The sequence below is a fragment of the Macrotis lagotis genome, chromosome 3 (assembly GCF_037893015.1).
Source record: "Macrotis lagotis isolate mMagLag1 chromosome 3, bilby.v1.9.chrom.fasta, whole genome shotgun sequence".
Lineage (NCBI taxonomy): Eukaryota > Metazoa > Chordata > Mammalia > Peramelemorphia > Peramelidae > Macrotis > Macrotis lagotis.
Window position 1 is genome coordinate 229702653 of NC_133660.1, and position 12600 is coordinate 229715252.

The 12600-nt window shown below is 41.8% G+C and overlaps 1 protein-coding gene across 4 annotated transcripts in view; it reads right to left on the reverse strand.

The window, feature by feature from the left end:
* PIGG (phosphatidylinositol glycan anchor biosynthesis class G (EMM blood group)) overlaps positions 1–11574 on the reverse strand; it is a 108749-nt gene extending 97175 nt beyond the window's left edge. Inside the window, exons 1-2 of one of the 4 annotated variants that reach the window (XR_012477131.1) lie at positions 11198–11574; positions 6970–7175 (exon numbers count right to left, since the gene is read on the reverse strand). Coding sequence is in view for 2 of the 4 variants with exons in the window: in XM_074230114.1 (XP_074086215.1) it covers positions 6970–7175; positions 11198–11345 (354 nt within the window). In the remaining 2 variants the exon portion in view is untranslated. Of the gene's footprint in view, positions 1–6969; positions 7176–10282; positions 10347–11197 lie in introns of those variants that run through there. The other 3 variants (XM_074230114.1, XM_074230115.1, XM_074230116.1) reach the window with 3 other exon arrangements.
* Between the last annotated feature and the right edge of the window lie 1026 nt (positions 11575–12600).

Below are 12600 nucleotides of genomic sequence, written 5' to 3' on the forward strand. Positions count from 1 at the left end.
GGGATTCAAAATAATCCAAGTGACTTTTCTTTTTGAAAACAAGATCTGTTGTTATCCAAAGACATCATAAAAGAATCTTTGGATAAGTGCTTTGAAAACGGCAATGTATTATATGGGGTGTCCCAGAAGTCCTGGAACAGTTTTAAGCTATAAGAGCTCCCTAAATGCTGAGGGCCATCAGTAGAGAAGGATGGAGCTACCATCTGACTCTCCTGTTGACGCATGATCACTACTTCCATTTTTTAGATGGTCTGAGGCCCCTCCGGGTTCTGATAGGCAATGAAGAGGTTTCCCTTTCTTCTTGGTCTGTTAACATCCACCTTCATATCAATCACTCAATCAACCAACTAGCATTTCCTAAGCCCTTGCTACATTCTAGGCTCTGTGTTCAATGCTGGGGATACTTGTATTTGTATTTGTATTTGTAAAGGTCAAACATTCCTTGGTGCTAAGAAACAGACTCTAGAATGGAGGAGATGACACTAACATGTATCAGTCCATACAAGACATGAACAAATCAAAGAACGGATCACAGTAGAAGAGAAGGTACCAGGGGCAGCTAGGTGGCGTAGTGGATAAAGCACCAGCCTTGGAGTCAGGAGTACCTGGGTTCAAATCCGGTCTCAGACACTTAATAATTACCTAGCTGTGTGGCCTTGGGCAAGCCACTTAACCCCATTTGCCCTGCAAAAACCTAAAAAAAGAGAGAGAGAGAGAGAGAGAGAGAGAGAGAGAGAGAAGGTACCAGCAGCAGGAGGATGGACAAAGGTTTCCTCTAGAAGGTAGTACTTGAGCCCAGGGAGGTTTAGTGCCTTTGTCAGAAGAGGTAAGCAGCCAAAGCATTGGCTTGGAGTTTGAGAACCTGAGAGGATCCTGAGTTCAAATCCTAGTTGTCAGTTACTACCTATATGAAGTTCCACAGGCCCTCCTCTAGAAAACTCAGTTTCCTGTACAGTTTACAGTTTTTGTAAAATAAGGGGACCAGACCAGATGACCTCTGAAATCTCTTTTGTACTTTAATCTAGGAGCCTGCCATTGTCCTTAATCTGGTACTCCAGCTTTTCAACCTTTTCTCATATTACTATACTTCCCTCCATATCCTCTATTATACAAGCAAACTAGAGTTATTGACTACCTTCCTTACATCCCCCCACAATTTCCAAATTTAGGGGCTTTGCTCACTCTCTATCAGGATTTTCTCTTCTTGCCTCCTGAATTCTTTACCTGCCCTTTAAGACCCAACTAATAGGCTGCCTCTTCCATCAGGACTTCCCCCTAATCCCCTTCATGCAGAAACAACTTTTCATTCCCTAAACCTCATTCAAAACATTCTGCTTGCACTTCACTAATAGATTTATACATTGTTTTTTACTACAGTTGTCTACATGTGACATTTCCTTACTAGACAAAATTCCAAGAGAACAATGAAGTGATCCTGTATGAGCTTTGTACCTTCTTCAATATTAAGGAGAGGGTTCTATTTATATAAATATTCAGTGAATTGAATCATAAACACAAATTTTCCAAAACAGAAACACCTGTGAACATGGACCAGTCCCAATAAGACAGTCTATTCTTCTATTAGTGAAGAAAGTATCACTGCCAGAACAGTTATGACTATACGTGCCATTACAAAAGATGAAATAAGACAAACTCAAGGAACCCTTGCTATGCAAACTGTCCCATACCAGCCTATAGGTTGGCACTGGCACTGGGTAACACACTGGGGCCTGAAGATCTTTGGCTCAGAGTGAAAGGAGACAATAGAGAGGATGGGAGCTTACTTCTTCATCACAAGGCCACCTTGGTGCTGATAGAGAACAATTTAGCCAGAAGAAAATGGAACCCCTGCAAGAAAGGAAGATTGCCCCATTAAAAGGGGAGGGAAGATCACAAAGACCAAGGCAAGAAATTAAGATCAGCAGGGGCAGTCAAGAATTCATTAAAGCCTTTTCTCCAAATGAGGTGAAACAGTCTGAGAAGGGAGAAGAGCAACATCCTATTACAACAGAGAAGGCTGACCACATTAAAAGTGAGAATACTGAATACAACAGAGACAACAAAGGAAAAACATCATCTACATAATCTGCAAAAGGTTCTATAATAGTCTTTGTACTCAAGTCAGTCAAAAAGAATGCACAGGACATCAACAAACAATACATTCCACTCATTATGTGGGAATAAATGATGGCAGGAACTAAACAGATGCAAGGTGGGAAGTGTCCAACCAAGGATGGGATTCTCCCTGCATGTCTCAAGAAGGAAATTGTACAAGGCTCTCATTTCCTTCCATGTGGTCAGATCCCTCTGTCATGAAAAGTATCAAGGGCCTCACTTCTGTTTAAAAGGTGACCTGAAAAGTCTTAGATATATAAAAAAGACATGGACAAAAACTACCCAGAAAAAGAGGATTTTTATCAATACTAATGGAATTGGCATCTATTCCGATGAAATTATAAGTGCAAGGACTGGGACAATAGGTGGCACAGTGTATAGAGCACCAGTCCTGGAGTCAGGAGGACCTGTGTTCAAATCCAGCTCAGACATGTAATAATTACTTAGCTTGTGTGACTTTGGGCAAGTCACTTAACCCCACTGCCTTACCAAAAAAAAAAAAGGGTAAGAACTAGTAGTAATAGCAACAAATATAATAGCAATGAAGGAAGCAGCAGTCTAGGAGAAAGGATAAAAGTACTTATTAGTAATAAGGTACAGAGAATGCTATGAAAATTTATTTTTTGAAGAAATCATAGGGGAGTAGGGGGAAGAGGCCAGTCAGTAATATACATTAACAGCCAAATGATATTCCTTCTCAACGTTCTGTTACAATGGTTCTAAGATGACAATTTTCTCTCTAGTTTCAAGTTAAGCTAATAAAGCACTCCACAAACTTTCAAGCTCTATATAACTGACAGTATCACCATTATTATTATTATTATTATTATTATTATTATTATTATTATTATTCCAGTAAAGACCCTGAAGACTTTTCTATGATCATGATGTCTTTATAAAAATATCTGCCTAGAGCTCAACTCTTCATAAGGGGGCCACTGAAAACTTAACCAAGGTGGTTTTGTGGTGAGGGCTACCCAAATAGGGCTACAGTGAGTAAAAGAGACCAGGAACAATATAGTTTGTGATAGGCAGATCAAAAATATATGTGGCTTATCATAACTGAAATTAAGATCAGAAATGCCTGTAATGTTCAGTCATTTCAGTCTTGTCCAGCTCTTCATGATCCCATTTGGAGTTTGCTTGGCAAAGATACAGTTGTTTGCCATTTCCTTCTCTCGTGCTTTTTACAGATGAGGCACATAAGTGACTTGCCCAGAGTCACAAAGCTAATAAGTGTCTGAGGAAGGATTTGAACTCAGGAAGATGTATTTCCCTATCTCCCAGCCCAGAGCTCTGTCCACTGCATCACTGAGCTGTCCTATACATAATGTAGATTTTATTTTTACACCTGTATAAACTGCCCCAATTCTGGTCTCTTTATTTCTTCCTAAATGTTCCTTTTGGAAATTCTAGTCTTGTCCCAAGTGAACCAGAGTTTCCTTTCCTCCACCGCCAGCCTTTTGTCAGTGCCCTGCTCATCTCCAGGTGTGGTACAGTCAACAGGATCATATACTTCATCTTAAGTCCCAGGAAGCAAGTGGTCAAACTGAGGCAAAGAAACACCAAACTCAGGAAAGAAGGGGCAAAGACAAGTATGAATTTTCAAGTCTTCCTTCTTCATTTAGATTATCTTAATCAGGTGTAAAAAAGCTTATTTCAGAGCCTGGCAGACAATGGGCATCACAAAAATGTTAGCTACTATTCTAATAATCTCTTTAGCATCTTTGTTTCACCTCAATTTCAAGGCTGGAGGGAAAGGACCTCTTTCTCACAAAAAAAAAATGGAGAGCCTGCAAAAAGTATACTGTGCCCAGCACTTCTCCTTCCTACCTACTTACTCTATTGAAGCTTCACCTTTTACATCACTAGACACCCTGCTCATGGTCTGCCCAGCTAGTACACTTCTACACCTTTCTGCAGTTTATCACCAGTTGACCAGCCTCCTCCCATGGCTTCATCACAAAGCCTCTCAAGTTGTCTTTCTAACTTTTCCTCATCAAACTCCTTTGCTGGTGCTTCACCCTTGACCGAACTCCCTCAGTGCTCCCCTCAGGGAATAGTTTAGTGGCACAGTGGATAGAGCATGGACCCTGGAGTCAGAAGGACCTGAGTTCAAATTTGGCCTCAGACACTTAATAATTACCTAGCTGTGTGACCTTGCACAAGTCACTTGACCCCACTGCCTTGCAAAAACCAAAAAAAAAGAAAAAAGAAAATACTCCCTAAGGTTCTGTCCCTGGCATTATAGGAGGGTTTCTTGGAAAACATTCATCTACCAAACTTCCCTTTTAAAGGGAGGCATTAAGAGGTTAAGTGTTTATCCAAAGGTTGAAAACTTTCCAGTCAATCAAGAAACCTGTATTAAGCAGAGCTAGGATTCTACATCATCTTTGAATTCTAAAACTCCAGTTTTCCCCACTAACCACACTTCCTTTTCTCTCCCTTCTCTCAGCAAGCTTCCAAATCTGTAACTTTAGACCTGGCCTCTCTTTGAGCTCAAATCTCATCTCCAGTTGCCAACAGGACACAGTCACCTCTATGTCTAGCCATACTTCATACTCAACATATCCCAAAGAGAGCTTATTTTCTTTCCCCCAAACATGAACCCTTCTGGCTTCAGTTTCTAATCTGTGACTCCTCCAGGTACCATCTTCCAAACCTGAAACCCTGATATGACTCTTCCCTGTAGCTCATTTTTCAGACTACCAAGTCCTGTCCATCCTACAATTTTTCCACCTCTTTGTCTCTATTCCACAGACCCTCATGACCATCCACAACAGCACAGACACACACACACAGGTCTCTCCTACCTCCAGCCTCTCCTATTCAATCTATCCTTTATATCATTGCCAGAATATTGTTTTTATCCACTGACAATGAAACAGCATAATAGTGGACAGAGAGCTGGCCCCAGTTGGGAACCCGAGTTCAATTGCTAGGCTGCCTAAGCTCTGGGAAAATCATCTAACCTGTGTGTCCAGTGTCCCAGGAGCTACAGAATAGGTATGTATCCTCACTGTTTGAGGGAGTTTCCTCATTAGAAATTACATCTATACCAATAAAATCACAGGTCTAATGGTTAAGGGAAGGAGGGAGGGTAATGGTAAGAAAAAACTCACTAGAACAGGCCACGTTACTCCTAGATTCAATAATCTTCAATGGCACCCTATCTTTCTTACCTATTTTAATCACAGGGCTTTGTCTTAGTCAAACTGAAACTGGGAAAGAACTTAGTTTAAAAAGGCCAAGGTCTCTCACCACATCAAGGTCCATCTCGAGTTGTCCTGATTCATATCTAGTCATTGGACCCAGATGGCCCTGGAGGAGAAAATGAGATGGGTGACTGCACAAGCCCACCTCAAACTCAATTCACTTGCTTGTCATGGCTTCATCTTCCTAATATCATGGCCCTCTTGGACAACAACCTGGCCTATAAAATAAATAATTTCCCTGCCTAGTATCCAAACACAACACGCATCTCTCCTATCTTATCTCATGGTATGACTGACTTTCCATTTCCCTTTGGCCTGCTACCATGCCTATTACTCTTTCACTCTGATGCCACAATAAACTTTATTTGAAGAACATTCTCCTCCTCTCATTCTTCACTGGCTGAATTCCTACCTAGCCTTTAAATACTATCCTCAAATGAAATACTACCTCTTTCACACATAAACCTCAATGGATCATTAACACATTTCTACTACACTTCAGGGCATATTTGAAAAGCTGTAGTGCCTTTTTTAAGCGATTAAATTGTAGGAAGGAGTGTCAATTATTAAGGGTGCACTAAAGCTGCACTGAAGCTTCGGGAACATGCTGTATTCTGTCTCACAGTTCTGTTTGTGTCTTACCCCTCCTCGAGTCAAAGCTCAAGTTCAGGGACCACATCTTAGTCACACCTGCCCCAGCACTGTCTACATTCAGACAGTGCTAACTTGAGATGAACGAACAAAAGAATTTCTGGTTCAGGATCTTCTAGGAAGCAACTCCATGGTCACCTGATCTCTCCACAGGAACATTTCCCCAGATGTTAAGTTTACATGTGTGGACAGAGTCCCCTAAGATCCCTTCTGTTCTAAAGTTCTGTGATTCTTTAAACTTCTGGGCTGTAATAATTAAATGCAATCAGGTGTGGATGTGGAAAACCACAAGAGATCCTGCTGAATGATAAAGCAACAGTTCCTCATCAGACTGAAAAAAGACAATCTCAAGATTCTTCGGGGGGGGGGGGGGGGGGGGGGCGGCGGCTAGGTGGCGCACTGGACAGAGCACCGTCCATGGAGTCAGGAGTACCTGAGTTCAAATCAACCTCAGACACTTAATAATTACCTAGCTATGTGGTCTTGGGCAAGCCACTTAACCCCACTGCCTTGCAAAAACCTAAAAACAAAACAAAACAAGATTCTTCCTAAGGGGGCAGCTAGGTAGCACAGTGGACAGAGCACTGGTCCTGGAATAAAGAGGACCCAAGTTCCAATCCAGCATTGGACACTTAATAAGTGTGTGACCTTGGGCAAGTCGCTCAACTCCATTGCCTTGCAAAAACCAAAACCAAAAATAAACAAAAACAGATCTTTCCTAAGGCCAAAGATTCCAAAGTGTCTTTCCTGGGGATTCCTTGTGCAAGGGCTGACTTTTATTGCTAATAGAAGGAGCAATACCAAGGTCCAAAGCCATGTTACTGGGGTGTTTCCAGCCCCTTTCCTACATTACAACTAAGCCCTAACAGAATGGGAAAGAATAAAGGCATTAAGTGTGGATTCTAAGCAAAGGAACATACAGAGCCACTCTGAACCACCAAGGCAGTTAAAACTATGAGGTTATAGAATACCATATCAAATTGTTTACCTTGATTCGAGGCAGAGTGACAGTGGGTGGCTTTGCTTCTGCTATAAAACTATGAGTGAATCCTTTTTCTACAATATATTTTGTATAAGGCATGAATCGCACACCCTTTGATCCAAACACAAAATCACTTCTCAAGCCATCTACCAGCATTATAACAACTTTTCTGAAGAGAGGAGGTGGAAGCTGGGTCCAGTTGGAACTTGTTCCTACAAATTTTTTAAAAAAGGGGAAAAGAAAAGAATTTGAATTCCTTTGAACAAAATTATTAAACACAACATTAAAAATACACTGATTTATTATAAAATGATGGGATATTTTACAAAATATTACTATTTATCATATATTTTATACATATATATTTCTATAATTAGGTTACATGTTTAAACCAAGACTGTCAAAAGGCTCTATTCAATACTGTTTTATATATATGCATATATCCAAAAGAACCTCGTTATAAATATGTTCTGCTATTGAACTTCATAATACTTGTGAACTCATTTCCTTCTCTAATAACTTTTCTAGACAGCAATAATAAAGTGCAAGTGATTAACATTCAACATAAAAACATTTAATATGTAATTTACATTAATTAATCAACAAGTGCCTTCTATGTGTCTGGCAACATGATAGGCCTTGATGATTTAAAATAAAAAAAAATGCAATAGGCCTTTACTTTAAGGAGCTTATATTGCTTTGGAGAAAACATGTACAATATAATATACAATACATACAATATAAATTCAGGATTCTTTATGGAAAGGAGAGCACCTAGCAGCTGGAGGCAGAAGGGGGCAAGGCAAGGCAAGGAGCATTTATTAAGCTCCTACCATGTGCCAGCAGCACCAGAGAAACAAAGAAGTTATAAAAAGAAAACAAAAACAAAGTCCAGAAAATGTTTTATGTAAAAGGTAATGTTTGAGCTGAATTCTGAAATAAATGAGATGCTTAGGAGCAGAATTGATAAAAGGAAGTCATTCTGGATATAAAGGACAGTTATAAAGAAGACATTGAAAGAGTAACAGAAGCCAACATAACTCACAACCATGGGGAGAAGAAATGACAGGCTATAACAAGCAAAAATTCTAGTAAGGAAAATGAAATGTATGACCTCTGGAAAGGAAAAAATAAGGCTTTCCTGGGGGAAGCAGATAGTGAGACACAGTCTCCATTTATGTTTTGTGTTGCATTTTACTAGACCAAAAGAGGGAAGGATACATGAGGGATGGAGGAAGCCAAGGTCTATCCAAACTAATACAAAGGTTTACTACAAGTCAAGAAAAAAGCTAAGAAATTATTCTATGACTTTATCATTACAAATTAAGAACGATTGGAAAAGCCTATCTACTTAAGGACAGGATACTGGGGAAAAAGACAAACTCGGGAAAGACACTAGTCAGAAACAACAGCCAATAGTAGATAATAGGAAGCAAGAAAGACAGACAGTCCCGTGGACCACAGCAAATAATTAGGGAAGCTGGACTTGGATTGAAAATTTTCCATTTTCAAAAAGGCACCACACTCCAACATCAATGGCATTGGATCATCAAGAGTACTGATTTTAAGCTTAACCCAAAATCAATACTAGCACTGGGAGAAGAGTAATTTGGGGAATTGGCAGCTTGCAATAGAGGATGGATGAATGTTTGAGAAGAGCTCAACAGAAGCAGGAAGTCAATCTGCCTGGTTCTCAAGGCTAAGTGAGCTATAGCAAGCCATGGGAGAGGTCTCATAAAGTAATGACAGAAACCATATGGCAGATAGGTTGGGGGAGGTCAAGAGACCTGGGGAAGATGTATGGAAGGTGTTCAGTCCTCTTGAGCAGTTGTCTTAAAAATCAAATAGAAAAGGGGGTCAAATAATGTAGATATAGGGATCCCTACAGAATGTAAAAGAATTTAGTTTTAAAATGTAATGTTATACCTGGGATTTAATTATAATTTATTTTGTTAAATATCTTCCAATTACATTTTAATCTGGGTCAAACTGATCTGTAGATATAGGCCTTGTGCTTGACACCTCTGCTCTGGGAGGCATTTGGATAATCCTAAGTAATCACTGACAATTTACAGCCATATACACAAGACTAAGGAATGCCAATATAGTAGTGATTACTCATATTTGTATAGTACTTTGAGTTCACAAAGTACTTTTCATATCTACTTAACAGTTGAATAGTATTAGTCTCAAAAAGTTTCAGAATGATTAAATAAATCCAGTTACAGTAATAATGTGTTAAAGAATCACACACCCACTTCTGAATCCAAAACCAGGACTCTCCATTTATATTTGAATCAAGAATTAAAAGTAAAATAGGTGCATGAGGCTTTTATTTGCATCCTTCACCACATTGAATATGGCTCAGACAACTAAGAAAGCTTAAGAGTGTGTAAGTGGGAGTGAGGGTGGGGAGTGGAGAACACAGGGCAGGGCTCTTTGAGGAAGTTAGGGAACAAGCGTTTGTAAAGTTACTCAATTCAAGTCAGAGAGAAATAAATGTTGCTTTATATGCTCTCAAGTTTCAGGAAACTCTCTGGATATTATCAGAACCATCACCCATAAAATGGACAATTGTCTCCCCTAATAATGAAAGGTGTTTTGATATTAAGGCCGTTCTAGGCCTTTATTTCTATAAAAGTTCATGAATCTTCTTGCCCTCCCCATCCCGGGGAACATCTTACACACATTTACATGGGAAGGACAGTAGGAGAATATATGACCAACATATATGGGGAATTATGTTTTGTGTATCATCCAGATACCATTCAAGGATTCTGAATGATTGGAAAAAAAATAAAAACAAAATCTTCACTTAAGAATCATTTTCTATGAGGTCTGTAATATCCCAGTGAGTAGTTTCATACCAGTAAAATTAAATGACCAGGTTCTAACACAAGTCATTTTAAGTTTTGAACTATCATCCTCCATTCATATCTGGAGCTATTTTCTTTGTGGTAGGAATGGCTTTCAAAACATTGAGGCTTACTATTCCAAGTTATTGTAGACATCATGCTGTTCAGTAAGAATAGAATGGAAAAAAAAATTAACCAGTACATTCGTATGCAAAAGGCTTTTTTCTCAATTGGGGGTGGGGTTTTGGAGGGTGACATTAAAATGCAGGAACAGAGGAACCAGTTCTACAAGACCCTAGGAATCTTGTATTACTACCTCACCCAGTAGCAAACTTTTGGTACTACCAGGGTGTTGTTTGCACAGATTCCCAAATCATACCAATGTTGAACTCCAGATGGTTACTTATATCTGTCATGATGGTAAAAAGTGCTTATATAAGAATTTTATTGCCCCTAATGCCTACCTTGTACAACTCTTGACTTAAATTCAATTCACATACAAGTCACCTTGTGATGTACCGGTCCGGGCTTTATTTAAAATGAGAAGAAAGGTTTAAGGTTCTTGTCTCCTAGTAGTCTTCAATGATACTCAATTGCAATACTTAAAATGACCTAAAAATTCACCATTACAAGGAAGCTGGAAACCCTTGGTTCTTGTCTCCTTGTAGTCTTGAATGATATCCAATTGCAAAACTTAAAATAACCTAAAAATTCACCATTACAAGGAAACTGGAAACCCTTGGTTCTTGTCTCCTTGTAGTCTTGAAAGATACCCAACTGCAAAACTTAAAATAACCTAAAAATTCACCATTATAAGGAAACTGGAAACCCTTGGTTCTTGTCTCCTTGTAGTCTTCAATGATACCCAACTGCAATACTTAAAACGACCTAAAAATACACCATTACAAGGAAGTTGGAGACCCTTGCCCATAAGGAGGGTTTTCATAAATTTTCTTTAGCTGAAATGAAGGAAGCCACAGGTCCTTGAGGCTAAAGGCATCTTTGGAGAAGCCCAAGAAGCCAGATGCTGGCCCGTTCTGGAGGAATCTCAAGGCTGGGAGTTGAGGGTGAGGATTCAAAAAGGGCAAAAGAGCCAAAAAGTCCTGCTCTTCTGGAAGGCTTGGGTGAGGTCCCCTGTGCAGTGAGCGTCCTTACCTGGAGGGCCCCCTCCATCTGAAGTACCTGAGGGCGACACAGGAGGAAAGAAGGGGCCCGAAAGGAAATGGTCTTGTAGGGAATAAAGGGGGGTCCCCCTGAAGTGGAGTGTACAGAAGAGGCTCTGCGGGGGATGAAGGGGTACGGGGAGGGCCGCAGTGGAGGGGGAGAGCGCCCGGGGGGGGGGGCCCGGAACCGAGGGAAGGGAGGTCCAGCCTCCGTACCTGCCGAGGGCTCCGGCGCGGGGGACAGGGACGGGGCCCCGGCCGCGGAGCGCACCGACACCGGGAAGAAACCCCGGAGAAAGACGGCGACCCCGAGCACCTCAATCACCACGCAGCAGGCGGCGAAGGCCCCGGAGCCCAGCCGCATGGTCGCGGAGAGCCCCGCGGCGGCCCTAGCCGGAGCTCGAGCCCGGCCCCAGGCGGGACACCCGAGCCTGTCTCTGGGAACGCCGACGCCACACAGGGCGCATGCGCGCTCGCGCCCGGCCCGTGCGTGAGCGGGATCCCGGGGACCTCCGTGATTGGTGCTCCGCTGGCGGGGGGCGGAGCTTTGGAGTGCTACCGGAATGAAGTTCGAACGGCACTTCCGACGGGTGGGTTCGGAGCTCGACTTGGACTCGGAGGCGGCCTTTGGGGGGGGGAGGGTTGCTAGAGTGCGTGATGTCGTCATAGAACCCGGCGCGGGCGCGGCTTCCGAGGCGAGATGTCCCCGCCCCGCCCCGCCCCCTTGCTGGATCCGCCCCGCCTCTTGCTGGCGCCCGTAGGTGCCGCGCATGCGCGTGCGGCTCCGCCTAGCCTCTTGGCAGACCCGGCACAAACGGAAACGCCTTAAATTATAAGCCCTGCTGCAGGTGGCGGAGCCCCGAATGGGGCCCCCTCGGCTATGGGGTAATTTTTTAATTTGGGGGAGTCGGACGGGAAATTCCAGGTGTGGGAACTCCCTGCCCCAGTATAGATCAGAGGTCATCACAGGTCACGTAGTGACTGCCCCAAGAGAATGAAGGATAAAGTAGAGAAATGTTCAAGAGAGTAAATTTATTACAATCTGAGCTAGCCTTGTCTCTGGATTTTTTGTAAGGTTTGTTTTTTTTTGGGGGGGGGTTAACTGCAGGTAGCCTCAAAGAATCAGTTGAAGATTTAAAATAAAGCAAAGGGGATTTTTTGTGCAAGCTGCAGAAATCTCTTCTGGGTTTCACCCTACTATACAGCTGCCACCTTTTACTAAATCATCTTTAATTTTTACTAAATCATCCTTTTTTAACCTCTATGCATCTTTACAGGTACCATCATTAATCTCACATGAGTCTGAGGCCACCTATCTTTAAGTTGTATAGTCCAGAATATATGTACCCTGCTTCTGAACATATCTAGACATTTGAATGCCTCAGGCAAATATCCTGGCCAGTCAGTCATAAACAATAGTCACCCTGAACTGACTAAGTCATATGCCACTGGTGTTTCTCTCCTCTGGCTCAGAATTGGTTTTCTAAGTGAATTCTTTCATGTTTGCTCAATCCCTTGAAACTTTTAGCTGGTCACATTTTCCAGAGTCTAGGGGAAGTTACAGATAAACATTGTACACATAGGCGAGAAATGGTGAAGATGAACTAAACCAGTGTCTC